The following is a 19,311-nucleotide window of genomic DNA, read 5'->3' as shown; positions in this document are numbered from 1 at the left end:
AACGCCTGGCTATATTTTGGTTGCAGCCGTCATTGTTGTTTGGCGGGTCCAGGCTGGGGATTTGAACCCGCCACCTTAGGTGTACATGGCTGGTGCCTTAGCCGGTTGAGCTATAGGCGCCGAGCCAGTGACTCAAGTTTTTGATCCACCACTAACTCTAGAACATGGGAATGGGTTCTCTTTTGTCCTGTGTTTTTGAAGGAAATTAGCAGCTGTCAGTGGTTTTGTTACTGCAGGCTATCGTGACATCCTGCAGATACATACAGACCTCTCAGGTGCTGCCAAATTCATTTTTCGTCCGGTAACCGGTTCTTAATTTTGATACTTGTCAGCATCTTATTGTTTAAGATTGACCAGTTTTATGTGTGCAGAATAGGTGCCCATGACTGGGGACATCTGGTGACTCACTCGTGGGCTGGATTCTGGCTTACCCAGCACTCCCGCGCCCTCTTCTTTAGATTTCCTTTGCTGTGATGGAAGTTTGTGTTCTAATATTGCATGGTCTCATCTCACAGAGCGTATAATTTTTGGAGATGACTAACACAGGCGTAATTAGTACTATAGGGCTGTCTGTAGGCAGGTGTGTGCCATTACAGAATTTTAAGGGGTGCAGACCCCACTTGAAAGTTGCTGCATGGGAACATCATACTCCGTGAGGGTGCCATCATCGCGAGCACATGGGGGACAAATGTGATTGTCAGGTCAAGGGAACTGAGCTTCCTCCTAACCATCCCCCCAGCCACTGCTCCTCAGGCCCTCACAGGCCTGAAACAGCCATGGGCCAGCCTTATCGATAGTCCTCTTTCATAATAAAGCCACCCGACCAGGAGGCAGCATCCCTGCTCACTGCTTCCTTTCTGTCTTGGCAGGAATTTAGATAATGGGCTGTGTGCAATGTAAGGATAAAGAAGCAACAAAACTGACGGAGGAGCGGGACGGCAGCCTGAACCAGAGCTCCGGGTACCGCTATGGCACAGACCCCACCCCGCAGCACTACCCCAGCTTCGGTGTGACCTCCATCCCCAACTACAACAACTTCCATGCAGCCGGGGGCCAGGGACTCACGGTCTTTGGGGGTGTGAACTCTTCATCTCATACTGGGACCTTGAGAACAAGAGGAGGAACAGGTAAGCCCCCTGGGTGGCCGAAGGCAGGAGGGGGCAGTGCCCTTAATGCCTTTGGCAGTTGAATGTCTGTGCTCCGGTCAGCTCCCTTTGAGGAGGCGTTTTGCATTTAAATTTCTAATCAGTCTCCTCTACCAGATGAGGGAACATTAAAAAAGGAAAGCCAGAGCTTGATGTACAAACCAAAATGCCTGGCTGGAGGCATGCGGGGTGCCCTAAGTTGCTGCTCTGTGAGGATTCTGCATGAGTTAGTGAGCTACAGAGTTCTTCTTGGTAGGCTGAGAATAACTAGGGCAGCTTTTTCAAAATGCAGATGCCAGAGTCCCCTCCCAGATCTTTAGAAGTTCCAGGACTGCATCTGAGCATGCCTATTTTGAGTTCTCCAGGTATTAATGTACCCACTCCCCCACTTCCCTCCACCACTTTGGGGGGGGGGCCTTTCCTTCATCTGCCTAATCTTTCCCTCTCTCTCTCTGTTTCCTCGTCTTTCACACCACAAGGCTATATTTTACTGCCGTGTATATTTGCTGACTTAGCTAATGCTTTGTAAAATATCTGGCATACATTATAGCACATATGTTTTCCGAAGTATTTATAAGTTATCTCATGTATCCCTAGTCTTCCAAAGCCTCTCTCAGCATGTGAGCCATAGTAACTAGATATTTGACATTATTTGTTTCAGAATTGTTTTTTCATTGCAAAAGTTCAAAAGATTATAGCATCTCTCAGCTCATTTGGGAGCAGATATTTATATAATGACACTGTGCATTTTTACCTAGAGATTTGGCACCAGCAAGGCATTAGCAGGGATTTTTTACTCCCTCTGCACCCAATGACTAGGCGGTGTCGTTATATCCACGGGACCTGACCCCGAGCCTTTGGACATTATCTGTTTCGCTTTCTCTAGAATTTCATGCTCTGCTCAGTAGCAAAATCATTTGTGCTCACTCTTGTGCTGTGGGGACTCTGGCTGCCCCTTTAACCCAGGCCTTGGAATGCTGAATGAACACTAGGTACACTCACTCTCTGCTTTCCCAAAGGAGAAAGGAAGGAGGAGGGAAAGAGACAGACAGGCAGCCTAGGGCTATCTGTCTCACCAGGCTACAGGTGAAAAGAGAGCCAAGAACCCATTCGGCACAGCACCGTTTGCCTGCAGTGAGAAGCAGCGCAGACCTTTAATTCTGCTGACACAGGCATTGTCCTTGTTCATTCATTCATGAGCGCTGGGTATGAATCCCTGTGTCTGCAAGCATCATTCATCAGAGTCACTAGAGAGGGATGCTTGCCTTGAACATGTGGGTCTACGCTGCAGTCAGGGACCATCTTGATCCAAGAGGCTGTCTCATCCCTTATAAAATTTAAAAGTTAAAGCACACTAGTTAAAGCACACAAATATTGGCAGATTTTTCTGCCTTGAATTATTTGGTTTCAGTCATTTAAAACCCAAAACAATGTCTGTGTTCCTCTATTACCTCTTTTCATTCTCTGCTCAGTCCCTGAACATAAAAGGCCTTGGTGGACGCAGGGAGAGAGTGGGAGCGCTGGACTCCGTGTACCCTGCCTTCCACACCATGAAGGTTGTGAACTATGTCAGGAAGGGAATCTGTTAATAGAGTGCTAACTAAGAGTAGGCGTGACTTTACATGTACCCACATTTTTCTCTTAAGCCAGTCTCTTTTTTTTTTTTCTGAGACAGTCTCTGTGGCTCAGCTCACAGCAACCTCCACCTCTTGGGCTCAGGCAGTCCTCTTGCCTCACTTTTTCTATTTTTAGTAAAGATGGGGTCTCACTCTTGCTCACACTGGTCTCAAACTCCTGAGCTCAAGCAATGCACCTGCCTAGGCCTCTTGGGATTATTACCGACATGAGCCACCACACCTGGCCTAGTCTCTTTTCTTACCTTTCAAAGAAATCTCTCCAAACAAGAGGACACTCACCAAACAAGTGCTCTCTCACCTGACAGGCATTTGAATGACAGTTCTCCTACAGGGAGTCCCACTCGGTGTGGGGTGGAAATGTTTCCAGTTCCTGAACAGTCCCATGGACACATCTGTTCCATTGACTACCCTCACAGCTCAGCAGAGGGACAGGCTCCATGCAGTGTGTTCTTTAGGCCATCAAGAATTTCAGGCACTGTGAAATATATAGAGATCGGAATGAGGAACCAGATTAAAGGGAACAAAATGTTATTAGTTATCAATTGCTATATAACAAATTACCACAAAACTTAGAAACTTCAAACAATATTTTTATTTATTTATTTTTTATTTATTTATTTATTTATTTATTTTTTTGGAGACAGAATTTCACTTCGTCGCTCTGGGTAGAGTGCCATGGCGTCATAGCTCACAACAACCTCAAACTCCTGGGCTCAACCGATTGTCTTGTCTCTGCCTCCCAAGTAACTGGGGCTACAGGCACCTGCCACAATGCTGAACTATTTTTAGAGATGAGGTCTCACTCTTGCTCAGGCTAGTCTCAAACCTGTGAGCTCAGGCAAGCCACCTGCCTTGGCCTCTCAGAGTGCTAGGATTACAGGCGTGAGCCACAACGCCAAGCCACAGTGCATGTTTATTATCTCTCAGTTTCTGTGGGTCAGGAATCTGGGAATGACTTAGCTGGGTCCCTGCTTCAGAACCTCTCACAGGCTACAGTTGAGCTGAGTTGTCTGCTGGGCTACGGCACTGCACAGTTCCACTGGGAGGGATTTGCTTCCATGCTCAGGTGGTGTTGGCAGGATGGGGTTCCACACTGGCTGTTGGTTGAGTCCACACTCAGATCTTTGTCTTGTGGCCCTGCTGGCGTGGCACCTTGCTTCATCTAAGTGTGCAAACTAAAATGGCAACACAGAGCTAGGAACACAGAGCTCACTGCGTTTTGAAGCCTAATCACTTTAGGGACATCCCATCAGCTTTGCACATTGTTAGAGGCAAATCAGTAGGCTCAGCCCACATTGAAAGGAAGGGGATAGCACAGGGTGTGATGCCAGGGGACAGGAATCAGGAAGGGCTGTCTGTGATTCTGCCTGTTACGTGGAGGAAGTCCAAGGCCAAATGGGACTCTGGACATCCTTCACTGTTGATGACAACTTCTGCAAAGCAGGAGGAGCCTCTCTGGGAAGTCAACCAGAAGGGAATGCGTAGGGTGGGTGCGAGGAAGAGTGAACACTGTGGGACAGTGTGAAGAGAGGGGTGTTCATAGCAGGAAGAGGAAGGTAGAGAGATGCCATTTTCAGGGGAGGTAAGGGGTCTTCTTTACATTTCCCTAAGCCACAGCAGGAGTTTCCTGTTATCTTCCACGTTACTGTTATGCCAAGGTAAAGAGTGATCCATTTTGCCCAGAACCCAACATGGGCTCCCGAGTGGAAGAGCACGTATGTCCAATCGTGAGTGTTACTAGTAGCGGCAGAGCCCTGCGACCCTGATCCTGGCACTGCCGCCCTTCAGTTTCAGACGTTACTGTCTCTTCCAGGGAGTCAGTCAAAGCTACACAGAGAGAAGTCCTTCATCTCCAGGTTTTTGTCAGATTAAAAGCTGCTTCATCTACAAATACTGAGGCATAAACACGGCGCCGTGACTCCGGCCTTCACACATTAATTACAACGCTTCATCATGTCCGTAGTGCCCACTAGATGCAGATTTGCGGAATGAGATTTTGGTAAAGGTTTAATTTCTGAGAATTAATTTCCGCTTGCCTGATAATCTCCCTCCTTTTGATGTTGTTTTCGCAGGAGTGACACTGTTTGTGGCCCTCTATGACTATGAAGCACGGACAGAAGATGACCTGAGTTTTCACAAAGGAGAAAAATTTCAAATATTGAACAGCTCGTAAGTTTGGAGTGGGAAGAGAAGCACGTGTGCCTTGCAGATTGGGAAGGGTGCTTGCATGACCAGTTTTTAGCATCCTGAAATGCTAAAAGAGTATTTACTAAATTCACCAGAATATGTCCAAGGAGCTTTCTGGAGAACACTACAGTAGCAGAGTCCGTGTTGTTTTGGTTTAGTTTGGTTTGGTTTGATTTAAGGGTTGTAAAAGCTGGTGCATGGCCCTCCACTGCCCGGAGTGTCTCCACAAATCTCCAGTTTCAAATGATTGGCACGAGGGTCGGCCGCGCACATCATGAGCTCTCTGCCTTAAGAGTTTCTTCCCATTTTGGATGCTGCATGAGCTAAGCCCTCACTTGAGGTTTGCGACATATTCCTTCTGCTTTCAAAACTACTGACCACTCCTGTTGGGGAAAGCTGTGGGGCTGTAATAAAAATTTGGGATTGAAGTCTTGGTGAGATCGAAGGAGAAGCAATTCCACCCACTCGTGAATACCTGTGTAGCCTACGTTTTAAACATGGCCAGTGGGAACAACAGTTAAATAGGCAACGGGGAAGTTTCAAGAGATTCACTCACTTTTCAAATCCTGCATTTGATAATCCATAGGAAGAATAAATATGGTTCAGATTTCCCTGTGGTTTTAAAATACTGCCTCTATTAGACTGGGGCATTATAGTTGAGGGCCCTCCAGAAAATTTCAGGCTGTAAAGAAAATGGTGGGGTCTTGAGTCGGCCAGCCAGGCACCTCCAGTGACCTGGCAGTGCTTTCTGGTGGTTAGGAAAGTATGCCACCCAGGGGATAGGGCACACCAGGAGATTCTCCTGTGTCACCAAGTCTGATTGCCTGAGCAAACCGGATTTCATGTGGTTGAAGGATTTGACACCTGGCTCTTCAGCTTTCCCAGAAGGGTGAGCTAGGGCAGGTAAGGGGCAGCCCTGCTCACACCACACAGCCCAGGAAAGGGGCGTGCTCATTGCGGCTGGCCTGAAAACTGCCCATCTCTTCTGAGGGATACCCCAGAACACACCACCTTTCAGCAGAAGAACTGAATGCCTCTGTAGGTGGCCAGTAACTCATTTCTAGATGTCAGAAAACATTCTGCTTAGCTATAGCATTTTTTTTTTTTATGGTTTTTGGCCAGGGCTGGGTTTGAACCTGACATCTACGGCATATGGAGCCAGCGCCCTACTCCTCTGAGCCATAGGCACTGCCCTTTTTTCTTTTTTTTTTAATTCATTTATTATTATTGTTGGGGATTCATTGAGGGTGCAAGAAACCAGGTTACACTGATTGCATTTGTTAGGTAAAGTCCCTCTTACAATCATGTCTTCCCCCAGCCATAGCATTTTAAAAAATATTAATATTGCCATAATTAATGGAAGTGGGTGGATTTTTTATAGTTTTTTATTGAAATACGTGCAGAAAAGTGCGTGTATCAATAGTGTACACAGTGACGATTGCACAGTGTGAATGTGCTTACCGCCACTCAGCTGTACGCTCGGAAATAATTAAAACAATACATCTTATACATGTTTTACCATAATTTAAAAAAATATATATATACAGCTTGTTGAATTTTCACAAACTGCACATGCCTGTTCAGCCAGCACCAAGGTCAGGAAGAAGGGGACCTACCTCCAGGATCCCTCCTCCTGTAGCCACAGACACACTTTAAAAATAGTGAGCAGCTGCTATTTATTGAAAGCCCCTTAGGTACCAGCCATGTGCTAAGTCACAAGTGTTCGTATTTATCCTTCACAACTGCTTGGGGTATATATCATAGTCATCCTCTGACATCTGAGGAGCCCCTGGTTAGGGACCACCCCAGTGCACAGAGCCAGCAGGTGGCAGAGTGCAGGGTGAGATGCTGGGGTCATCTGAGTACAGTGTCAAGTGTGATCTTGGAAAGGCCCAGATGCCCCCATCAAATGGGGATTGAACCATTCCAGCTACATGTAGTTTGGAAAGTTGGCTGGGAGGTGGGTGGGAGGAAGGAATTTAGCTTTGATCTCTTCTGATTGATGATTCCTTCTCGTCAGTTTGATTCTCAGATGACTGCTTCTTGTCAGAGTCTATTAACTTCCGATTCTGAAATATACCCCACTTCTCCCCAGTTTATACAATGTTCCCTAAATGCCACAGTTGATTAGAAATTTTAAAACTATTTGTAAATTCCAAAAGGTAAAAACTAAGGAGTAATGGGAAGGCCCGTACATAGCCCTTCTGGAATCTTCTCCACAATCCAGATGGATCTGTGCATCAGGCTCTGGTAAACCTGCCACAGTCAAACCCAAGACTTCTTTGTTGATTTGGAAGCAATCTACAAGGTCATTAAATTGAAATTTTGGAGAAATATTCAAGGAGGATCTAATCAATCTCAATGTATGTTTTGTGATTGGCATTTGTGGCCTTTGATGTTTACAGAGGCATCTGAGCCTCTGACCCTGTTCCCACAGAGGAAAATATTACAAAGGTTCTTCCCCTCTTAATGTTCTTCCTTTTTGCCAGTGGAATTCCTCCATCCCATGAGCCATATAAATGCCTTTTCTCAAGGTTATGGAAAAGAAAAATAAGGTTTGTGTAACACGTACAATATCCTGAAGTCAAGGGTAATAACAGGGAAGAGAAAATCGTGGAGGAGAAACAAAGCAGCGATGGGGAAGCAGATGGCACAGCTCCGCCCCTCCCCCAGCCTCGCCCAGCCCCGGCTCTGCACGGAAGAGAGGGAAGGATGGGGCTGTGTTCTCCCTGGGGCAGCTGCCACACCTCCTAGTGTGTGTCCTCCCACTCCCTTCCTGGGGTCTAGAGGCAGAAACTGGAAGCCACAGGATTAGCTTTTGTGTTTTAAAGTGCAGCATTAACTGTGGGAGAAGCCCTGTGCCCTAAAGCGGTGTTCCTGCTGCCCAGTGGGGGATGGAGGGAGTGCTTCTTTGGCCTGTTGTAAGTGCCCAGTGTCATGTAGTAGGACGTATAATAAAAATGCTGCATGGCTGGGCAGATCAAGGCTGACTTCTGTTGGCAGATGCCACTTCTTGGCTCCATCAAGGCTTCAGGCTTGGGGCTCCTGGGACCACAAACCCTGTGAGCAACTTCAGAGATTGGGACCCGGCTCTTTTAATAAGTCTTTAAATCAGAGGAAGTGGGGGGGCTATTATAAAAATTTAAAAAGCCATTCTAAACCAGCACCAGGGTTTAAATCATACATTTGAATCAGAGCAAGATAACAATGAAAAAATGTCTCACCAAGTGTGAATTAATAAAAAATCTGAACTCTAAGAACAGTTTAAAGAAATGTAGCTTTAATAATGTCATTTATCCACAATAACTCGAGTAGAGAGACAAAAGGTAACATAGTAGAGGTCCTGTTTTGCTAAATCAACATGAATGATTTTATACAGCATTTATTTATAGGTGAACTGGTGTTTCTGGTGTATTAAAAAGATGATTCACATGCTCAACATCTTTTGATAGATGTTTTGAGTGTGTACCGGCCTCTCTGGGCTCAACCTATGAGGTCACTAGAGGCTACAAGGAGTCTCTGTCACCTCACATCTCCTTTGATGGAGAAAGTGACCCCACATGACCTAGAAAAAGAGAAATCAAGGATTTTATCTTTCTCAAAAGTAACTGAAAACCCTTGTGAGATTAATGGGGTCAAATAAGAAAATCATGAATTCTTGATGCATGACTTTAGAACAAGCTAGTAATTGAATTCTAATCTGTGCTAAACTATTTAGGTGCCTGGACCAAAATGAAATTGTTAAAAGTAGATTTGAATTGGAAATGACTTCATTAATGCCAGATCACCTGGATGAGACTGGGCTTGTCCCAACCTGCGGCAAAATGCATTGGCTTTCTACCCCCATTGACATTCCCACATACCCAAAAATTGATGCTAACCTTTATTTTCTTAATTCAATTAAAACTAACTTGATGGAGGGTATCTTGCATTAAAAAATAAGTCTCTGATACAAGCATATAATTTCTTCCTCGCCATTTTGGAGCATTTCCCAGGTTGGGGGCGGGATTCCGCGGGAAGGTGGGTATTGTTTTTTTATGATGAAGTGTCTCCATCTAGTGGCATTTCAGAGCAGTAAACGTTGTCCCTGGATTAACGTGAACATTCTGTCTCTAAAGCCATTTCCTTAAACACATACTATGTTGAATGAAAAAAATAAACTTCCACATATATTTTCAAATGATATACTAACAACTGCATTTGTTTCTTTGGGGGTGGTCATAAAAAAAGACCAATATAACTTATGATAAAATGCTGACATTTTTTATTTCATTATTTGAACCTAAAAAATCAGAAATGCGTGTGATAGAGAAACAGCACAGTGTAGGTTCCACACAACTGGTAACAGCCTAGCTCTTAGGTTGGGTGGTGGGTTCACAGGTGTTCATAGAGGGGGTACATATATTCTTTAGTATTTGTAAATATTTCAAACTAAAACTCTGGACATGAACTAAATTTAAGGTGATAAAAAAAAAGGGCTTTCTGGGTATGAGAAATGTTCTTTCTTCATTGATTTGTCTAACAAGGTAATAAAAAGGAGATATTGAAAATAATTAAAATATAAGTTTTAAAATACACTTTTGCTGGCACCCTGGGTTTTCGTGGGCTATTGTGTAACACCACCAGCTGCGTTCCCACACCTGCGCTGTAGCTCACACTGGCTTGTCACCGTTGTTCTATGAAATCCTGCCTGGAGCCACTGCTCACCTTGCTCAGAGAGTCTGTCTTTAGAGCGTGTTCTCTTCTGTAAAGCTCAAGTTTGCTGTGGAGGCTGTTTATTCTCTGCCTGATTTAATCAGTCTGGGAGGATCTTTATGACGGCCAAAAGCCAACACATTTTACTTCCCTGGCCAAGAGCCCAGCCAAAGTGATTAAAAAAAAAAAAAAAATTAAAAGATGTGAAGTTTCTCTTGCTGCCTCCAAGGACCAAAAAAGGAGAGCAAGAAGGTGCTGGGCGTCTGGTGATGAGAAGTCTGAGAGGCCCCTGCCCAGCACTCCTGACTACAGGCCAGGGCAGGGCCCTGCAGACACTCACACGATGGCAGAGCTACAGTCCCCCACACGTTGCTGCCACAGTGAGCCTGGGAAGGACACGCTCCATCCCTGCTCCTTGTCACACATAAGCCCAAGCATATGAGTTTGAGCCACTTAAATCACTCATTGGCTTTAAGGGGTAGGCAGTGTTCTAAGGGCTCCCTCAGGTCCCTGTGAGCTCCCAGGCTGAGACTACACAGTGGCAGGAGTATCAGGCAGCACAGGGCACCCTGACCAGCGTCACATCCCCTCCCAGTTCTGTGCTCCCCCTGGTCGTGTAGTCACCCCCTCCTTCCCTCCCCTGCCTGGCATTCCCTGGGCCAGCACTCTGGGTATTTGTTGGAATAGCCTCAGATTGGAAAGGCCTGAAGAAGGCCTAGCTTATTGAGGTCTTTTTTTTATTTTCTAATTTTTTTTGAGACAGAGCCTCAAGCTGTCCCCTGGGTAGAGTGCTATGGCATCACAGCTCACAGCAACCTCCAACTCCTGGGCTCAAACGAGTCTCCTGCCTCAGCCTCCCAAGTAGCTGGGACCACAGGCGCCCACCACAACCCCTGGCTATTTTTTGATTGCAGCTGTCACTGTTGTTTTTGGCGGGCCCAGGCTGGGTTTGAACCCGCCACCTTAGGTGTATGTGGCTGGCGCCTTAGCCACTTGAGCCACAGGTGCCGAGCCGCTCATTGAGGTCTTTATCCCACCTTCAGAAAGACGTGTCTGTCCATTTTCCTGAGAGCAGGTGGACAGGTCTCCAGACTACGCTTTCACCTATAGTGGGACCTCTTAATATACTTCCCTCCCCAACAACCTACAGCTGTGACGTTCTTCTTAAGTAGGCTGAGGCTGGGTTTCCTTCCCTTCTGTTCAAAGGGGGGACACTTGCCAAATAAAATGAACCCCCAGGCCCAGGAGAGCCCACTCATGGCCAGGGTCCTATAGTCTTAATTCACAAATGAGGCAACAATGGGCTCATCTCCTGGCTGACTTGGACTGTAAGCTTTTGAACTTCGTTGGGGAGGAAGAGAGCACTATGTTCAAGTTTAGGGAAAAGGAGCAGGCTGGACGAAACAGGTGGCAGAATGACTAGGGGACAGTCAAGACAATTTGCGCACACCGTTGCATCCATAGCTACAAAACTTCGAAGTAATCACCGTATTCAAGTCTTTCTTTTCTCTTTACAGGGAAGGAGATTGGTGGGAAGCCCGCTCCTTGACAACAGGAGAGACAGGGTACATCCCCAGCAATTACGTGGCTCCAGTTGACTCTATCCAGGCAGAAGAGTATGTTTTGTTTTCTTTTGTTTTCATGTAACCACTTGCTTTTAAAAGGTCGTCAAGATAAAATGCCATTAACATTGGGCATGAGAGAGAAGATGTTCACTAGAGTGGTGGAGGGAATATTGTAACACCCTTACTCAGGCTTTAGGCCCCGGTTTTCACCATAGCCGTGTATTAATCTTTGTAATGCTCCCAATGTTTTTCTTTAAGCCTGCTCACTTTTTAAAAACATGTGTATTTTTAACAGAAACCTTATATCAGTGCCCTAAATGAAAACCCAATGTAACGTATCATAGAAGGTAACTGCGAAAATATGATGAAATTCTAGCTGACGCATATATTTTTGCCCACCCAAGTTCCAAAGCCTGCAGCCGGCTCCCTCTGTTAGAGGGAGGGAGGAGGGGAAGGCGAATAATAATCAAGGATTAAGCTAAGAATTTTCCCCTCAGTGTAATCAGAAACAGTAAACGGGAGCTGAAAAGATAACACGGTCCGTGCCTGGATACAAGCATCTCACATGCTGTGTGTTCCACAACTTGGGAAATACTATGGTGGCGGCTGTCAAATGGTCTCTGCCTTTGAGTTGAAATCTCAGTTGGTTCCTTTGATAGTAAACAGTGAATAGCAGTTATCTGGCCCAAATATTTAACTGGTAGCAGTTCAGAAAGGTGGTCAAGAGGCTGAGGGGCTCCAGAAGGGATAGCCATTGTTGCTTCTCCTGACCTGTGGGCATGAACGGGCACCTTCAAAGTGGAGAACTGTCATCCGCCCTGACGTCTCACTGAGAAAGAGGGAGGTAGAGTGATGATTTCCAAATACAGGAACTTGGACTCTTCCCTGACACCTTTGGGACTTACCTCTCTAGAAAGGGAGAAAAGTCAGTCACCCAGCCCAGCCTTTGGCTCTGATCCTTATTTTGTTGTGGGTTTGTAAAAGCATTGCAAGGAGGATTAGACTCCACGCTCCAGCCAAATCCCTGATTGGGTCATTCTCCTGTTTTTAATTCTCTTCTATTTCCTCTAAGAAGATCTGTTTTGTTTTCCACTTTGAAATACTTAGTGGTTCTGAGCTGTTTTCTTCTCCTAGTGAGTATGTTTCATCATCAGTTAATAAACGTATTTGTATGGAATTTTCATTTTAAAGCACTTTTGCAAACATCTTTTTATTCTGTTATAAAAAGTGCCACCAAAATGTCACATGACTTTGAGTTAACTGGGAACCTACCAGCTATATATTTAAGTTGTATGGTCAGTTTCCAAAATACTGTTCTTAAGGAATAAACTATTATTTTTAAAATAATGCCTGTGGTTTTACATAGGCAGTTAACCATCGTTATCTTAAAATACTATTGTTTAAGGCACAAACAGTTCTAACCGTTCTTTTTTATTCACCACTGCTTTTACACAGAATTTTAAATGGGTTATTGATAAAAACCCAGAAAGTCGTTTCTCACAAATAATTGGCATAATATTCTTTATTGCAAGATTAGAGATTGTTGCGTGTTTTGATACCTCTGAATGTCACAGAGGTGCTAACGTGTACTGTGTCTTATCCTCATTGAGACTCTTCCATACACAAAAGAATTTGACAGTCAACACGTAATACTCAGTATAATAAATTGAAATTGCACTTTTTATTTTTATTTTATTTTTTGTAACTAAATGTACCTTTATTTACAAAATATTTATTAAAAAATTTTACAAAGAGGTGTGACCAACATATAGAGAATATTATGTAAATATTTTATAAAATTGTGTATATTGGTTAGAAATATGCTATAATTTACCTATACAAATTTAGTTTTGACCAACAATGGAATACATAAAGGCACATATGAAATTTCACTTTAGAAACTGGATCCTTTCACAGTTAAATAGTCTAAGAAAATGTTGCATTGCAGAGATTCTGATGGACTACTCCAGAACTCTGGGTTGCAGAGAGCACTTGCTGCTCATTCAGCACCTGGTGCTGAAATGTTGACTGATTGCCAGGCAGTGGTTAAGGCTTACGAACGTAAAGGGAAGATGAAACACAACAAAAGTCCCGAGGCCACTTAATGTGAAGCCTCCTAATGTGGCACAAGAGCGTCCTTAATTGGTGCAGAGAGAGAAATCGTGAATGTCTTTGACACAGGTCATTTTTAGGGCGTGTTCATTGACTGTGCACAGGTCTCGGCTTTGCACAGTCATCAGTCCCTGCAGCTGTGCCGCAGAGCAGACGTGCAGCAGATCACGGTCCAGGTGCCTGGTCATGCCTTCTACTTAGCCCACACCTCGCACCTGCTGGATGGCAAGAGCAATACAAACGAGCATTCAAGGGCAGCAGCCATCTCAGATGAAGGGTCCTCATGACCATTTTTTCTAGAGTTCCTTAGGTGGAAGTTACTGAAAATATCGCGTCTTGATTCTTTCTCTATCGTGACTGAACTTTTTAATGCTTGATTAATGATCTTTATATACACTAAGACTGCGTCTTGGTATTTCCTAGGAGTTGTAATTATGCTTAGAAATCAAGAGTCTTTTAGATGAGCGTGGGAAGGGTCTCCCTCGGTTGCCATTTCAAAGCAAGGTCTTAGATGTCTCCTTTGGTGTATGCAGGTGGCAGTTCTAATGCAGACCAGTTCTTGTCATCTCTGGAAGGAAGGAAGAAAACCCACAATTCGAATATGATTTTTTTAAGTGTGAAAAAGATGGATTAAGGATAGGTTTAGGAATAGATTGAAAGGGAACTGAATGAAGCTAGAAAAAATATATATCCACGTAGGGAAGGGGCTAAGGGCAAAATTGGGGGCGAGGGGGATTCATGGGCAAAAAAAAAAGCCTACACTATTCCATTTTGTAAATGACCGTTATAAAGTATCACCTTTCCTTGATCTCATTTAAAAGGTGGTACTTTGGAAAACTTGGCCGAAAAGATGCTGAGCGACAGCTTTTGTCCTTTGGAAACCCAAGAGGTACCTTTCTTATCCGAGAGAGTGAAACCACCAAAGGTAGGATAACGAGCTGAGACAGTTGACTTGTCATTCAAATCTGTGGATTAGTCTGAGGGGATGAAAGGCTTATCCCTCATGTATGAGGAGTTTTAAATGCCACACATGAGTAGAGTCCTGTTTTTAGTTTTCCCTCCGGGCGCTAGAACTACAGACAGCACCAAAAGAACTACAGAGACTCAAAATCAAGACCTTCTTTCCCAAATGGGCTGGGGCCGTTTCCCTGCTCTGGGGCACACAAGATCATAGAATTTTTCAGAAGTCCTTCAGAATTACGATTTTCTGAAACTCTAATCGTAAGGTGCCAATCACACAGGTTGGTTTTTTTTTTTTTTTTTTTTTTGCCTTCCTTTTGTTTTTTTAATAACTGAGGACTTCACTGCTCCTGCTGCACCTGTTGGCCTTTTCATTATTTAGCAACTCATTAGAGCCTGCAAGGGAAGACAGGTCAAGGAAGAAAATTGTAGAGGCCTTCTAGCTTGATCTATCAGACCCTGGTTATCTGTTCTTGTAAAAAATGTTGAGAGGCGGAGATTTGAAGCACACTGGCAGAGAAACAGTCCTGAGATTCCTTTTGTCCAGGCTGCGCCCATCTCCCGGCATGCCTTGTGTATGAAGGGGACAGGGGCGGCAAGCTCAGCTGCACGGCACAGGGCTGCTCTTGACTAGGGGGAGAGGGGAGGTCAGGTCTGTGCTGTATTAGGCAACACAAGGGCACTGAACAGAGCATTTTAGAAAATTATTCAGGAAGCTCTCAGTCTCAAGGGCAGAGTCATTTTATTGCTAATATCTTCTGACATTTGCAGGACAGCAAGAGGCATCTTCTTCCTGTTACCTAGTGGGGATGCTCTGTGTGTATGCGTGTGCGTGCACGTGTGTGTCCTCAATAACTATTAGTCAGCATAGTTGAGTCACTGAGCCCTAAAAAACAAACTAGTCCTCGAAATGATTGGAGCTGCTAATGCCTTGCTTATTTACCAGGTGCCTATTCACTTTCTATCCGTGATTGGGATGATATGAAAGGAGACCACGTCAAACATTATAAAATTCGCAAACTTGACAATGGCGGATACTATATTACTACCCGGGCCCAGTTTGAAACACTTCAGCAGCTTGTACAACATTACTCAGGTAACCTTAACTCTGACTAGCCTACGAACCTTGTGGACGCCAGAGCGGGTGGGTAGGCACAGAGTTGGAAAGGGGTAATAACTAATATAAACAAAGTCACTAGAAAAATATTTTTCCTCGCCAGCGCCTAACAGTGGGGCTTGGCTACAGAGGTTCCATTGTTATTGTTTTATCGTAGTTATTATTAGGTCCATATGTTTGTCAGATTCAAGAGCATTCTAGTGCCCCAAATAGAAAGCAGGTTAAATTTTGAAAGTCGTTTGTTTTTTCATCTTCATCCTAAAGTCCTTGCAAGTTATCTTTTCCCTTTTCCCTGCATTATGTAACTTAGAAACCGTGGAAGGACGAGGACAAGGCTCTGGGAGGGCATTTACGTGGGGACTCCCTCAGTGGATACTGTGTTTCTGCCATCGCTTTAAACAGCCCTGCTGCAGGGACGTTTCATTCTCCCGCAGCTCATTTATCTTGTGCCACCTCCCCACCAATGCTTCTGTTCCCAACAAGACTTAGACTTATGTGACCCACAGCTTGTAGATCTCTAGTACATCTGCTATGTCAAATTAAACTTTTAAAAAGTAGATCAGTCTCTGTCCTAATGCCCAGATGTCACCATGATTTTGTTGTTCCTGGAAGCACGTAATTATTAGATGTTTGGGTGTGCTGTTTATACATTTTATTAAAGGATGTGGTTTTATGTGCAGTCGTTAAAATGATTGTTTCTCTCCCCACTGTATAATAAATATACACATGTGAATATAGACATAGGTATATGAATATAAACACAGATACAGATCTGTACCCCATTAAGCCCAGTTGTTTTTTGTACGACCCCGTATATATATTTTGTATTATTCTTCAGGATGATGGCAAGACTCCAAAATTTAGTACATGATATGACTTCTACTATTCCTGCATGCATATTCATTGAAAAAAATATGTGTGTATTATCCTTTAACACAAAGAAAATAATCTTTTGAAAATGATAATAACAAATGCCTGTGTATTGATCCTGAGCACTAATGAGCAGTTGAATATATTAACACTTGTAGTACTAGCTGATTAGGGCCATGGCTAACTTAGTTTATGTGGATTCTAATGAAATATCTGGGAGAAATGGAGCAGAATAGCTCCCTGAGCTTAAGTGATATACTCAAAATGCCTGCATGGCGTAAGGATTTTTCAAATGCTGAAATGTATTTCATTACAGCCAAACATGAGCAGGATCCCTAGGGTTTGGATCATTAGAAAATATTGTGTTGGAAAGGGCACCTTAATAATACGGGAAAGCTGAAAGGAGAGAAGGGATCTGAAGAACAATAGGCATTTTTTAATCTCAGGGAAAAAAAAACATCCATCTTGAGTTAGATTTGTTTTTATATTAGCTTCTCCTCTTCCCTCTTTCTCTCTCTTGCACAATAAAATGCCTTTGAGATATTGACACATAAATAATTTCCTGCCTAAACATCTCAGAACCTGATTCTTTAAAAAAAAAAAAAAAAGAATAAAAAGTAAGTTACAGTTAGTTCCCTGAGATAAGGCGGCAACATTGCACTTGCTTTCCCGGGATTGAAGGGCTGGGGGCCGGGGGTTCTGTGCACCTTGCAAGCCAGACTCTGCTCAGCTTTTGTCATTTCCCTGATTTCTCATTCTTTGTTACCTTTTCTCCCCTGATTGATTTTTAACTTGGCATTTAATCCATTTCTCCTTGCTGCTACTTGATTCTAAAAGGTGTCTTCTTTAGGGAAAAAAAAATAAAGAAAAAAAGAAATGAAATGAAAGCGAGAAATAACCTCCCAATAATTTCTAAGTGATAACTTCTTTGTTGTCTGTTCTCCTTCATAAGGAACAGAATTCTTTCACATCCTTGAGTTCCTGCAAATTTTAGTTTCCATTCGTTCTCCTTTCAAATCAGACTTCTAAATTATACATCAGAGACTGTTATAATGTCTTTTTCTTAATGGGAAATATCAAAGAAGCAATGCGAGAGTGTCTAACGGTGGAATTGAGTCAGTTAGAAAGCCACAGAAATCTCTAGAAAAACCTGATCTCTTTTTTCCCCCTCCACCAGGTGTATCTTCTGCCTTATGGTTTATAACAGTCTATAGAAGAATCTTATACTAATGTTATAATTTTAAATACATTCCTAGCAGAGAGATCCCCAGCCCCTTGGGTAATCTAGATATTAGAGGTGTGGAAAGGACAGTCCTGTTGACATTCTTTCGTCCAAATGTACTTTTCAGAATTAGTAAGGGTCTTTTCAGGATTCCAAAAGTCATTTTATTAGCCCATTGAGCCAAATACATTTTTCTTCCGTAGTGATTACAGAAACCATAGCAGTCTCTGTATTTGTATGGACTATATCACACATGGGGATACGGCATAATCTAAATTTAAAAGGTCTTCTATTCTGCTTTCAGTGAATATGTTTCAGTGTGCAGCGTCTAGTCTCCACAATGTGTGTAGTCCCCTCCTGACGTAGCATTGCTGCCAGCCTTGCCGCGCGCTGGCCAGTGTGGTTTTGCACCTGTGAATGTTGTTGTCACGTGTGTTCTGCTCTCTCTCCCTCTCCTGCCGCTGCCCTGCTTCGTCAGAGAGAGCTGCAGGCCTCTGCTGCCGCCTAGTCGTTCCCTGTCACAAAGGGATGCCAAGGCTTACCGATCTGTCTGTCAAAACCAAAGATGTCTGGGAAATCCCTCGAGAATCCCTGCAGTTGATCAAGAGACTGGGAAATGGGCAGTTTGGGGAAGTATGGATGGGTATGCTGAGATTCAATTACTCTATTATTAGCCTCCTTGTTTGGGAAATACCAAACATCAAAGATGGAAGGTGGAAATAAATAGTTTTGACCAAAAAGAAAGTTCGAGTTACTATTGTGGGGAATAATAATTTTGATTATTTTGATTTTTTAAATTCTGGAATTTCTAGAAAAGAGATAGTAAGTGGACAAAATTGGCAAATGGCTCCATTTGTACTGTTCTATGAGCCTCAATTCATAAGCCAGGCACTGTGGTTCTCACCTGTAATCTCAACACTTTGGGAGGCTGAGGCGAGAGGATCGCCTGAGCCCAGGAGCAGGGAGACCAGCCTGAGCGACACAGCATCAGCCAGCAAATGGAACGAGAAACGTTTCCACCTGCATAGAAGGTCTTGCCCTTCATTTCCCACAACAAATATTTGTTGAATGTTGCCCGAAAGGGTGAGTCACCTTCCATCTTTCTTAGTGCATGCGTAATTATGGATTATAAGGACTGTGTTTTCTTTATTAATTCCCTTTTCTATAGAGAAAGCTGATGGTTTGTGTTTTAACTTAACTGTGATTGCACCGAGTTATACCCCACAAACCTCTGGATTGGCTAAAGATGCTTGGGAAGTTGAACGTGATTCCTTGTTTCTGGAGACGAAGCTGGGTCAGGGGTGTTTCGCTGAAGTATGGCTTGGTAAGGCAGAGGGCACATTTCGTTTGGCTGTATCTCAGAGCCAATTAAAAGGACAGTTTTAAACCAAAACACTTACCTGGGTAACTAAACAGGCATGGGCCATCCAGATTTTCACAATGTGGTGACAGCTTGCTGTGCTCACCTACCCTACGTCATGTGGTTAATTAAGGCACCTGCAGAACAGGAAACCAATACATGATGAATCTGGTGTTTTCTCTTCCTAAGAAGTGGGAAGGTAAGATACTGTCTATGGCAGCAATAAAGAAAGACCATGAGCTTTTTGTTCAGTGGGTCTAGATTTGAATCTTTACTGGCTGATGAACCACGAATGAATCTCAGTTTTCTCATCTGTAAAATTGGAGTGATACCTGCTTCGTAGCATTGTTTAGGATTTCATGGGACAGTATGTTTAAAGTCCTTCGCAGGTAGTAGGCATTTAGGAGACACGCATACTTCTCTTTCTTTTTTTTTTTTTTT

The 19,311-nt window shown here is 43.7% G+C and overlaps 1 protein-coding gene across 4 annotated transcripts in view; it reads left to right on the top strand.

Annotated features, from left to right (window-relative positions):
- FYN (FYN proto-oncogene, Src family tyrosine kinase) overlaps positions 1-19,311 on the top strand; it is a 184,758-nt gene that overhangs the window by 127,963 nt on the left and 37,484 nt on the right. For 3 of the 4 annotated variants that reach the window (XM_023513234.1, XM_023513243.1, XM_003781596.3), the window contains 6 exons: positions 870-1,127; positions 4,855-4,951; positions 11,182-11,280; positions 14,163-14,266; positions 15,248-15,397; positions 17,989-18,153. In XM_023513234.1, the coding sequence (XP_023369002.1) occupies positions 881-1,127; positions 4,855-4,951; positions 11,182-11,280; positions 14,163-14,266; positions 15,248-15,397; positions 17,989-18,153 (862 nt within the window). In that variant the 5' untranslated portion in view covers positions 870-880. Of the gene's footprint in view, positions 1-869; positions 1,128-4,854; positions 4,952-11,181; positions 11,281-14,162; positions 14,267-15,247; positions 15,398-17,988; positions 18,154-18,678; positions 18,835-19,311 lie in introns of all 4 variants that reach the window. The other variant, XM_003781597.3, reaches the window with a different exon arrangement.

Source organism: Otolemur garnettii, unplaced genomic scaffold (assembly GCF_000181295.1).
Source record: "Otolemur garnettii isolate 467f Iridium unplaced genomic scaffold, OtoGar3 scaffold00002, whole genome shotgun sequence".
Classification (NCBI taxonomy): domain Eukaryota; kingdom Metazoa; phylum Chordata; class Mammalia; order Primates; family Galagidae; genus Otolemur; species Otolemur garnettii.
This window is presented reverse-complemented; position numbering and strand designations above follow the sequence as displayed.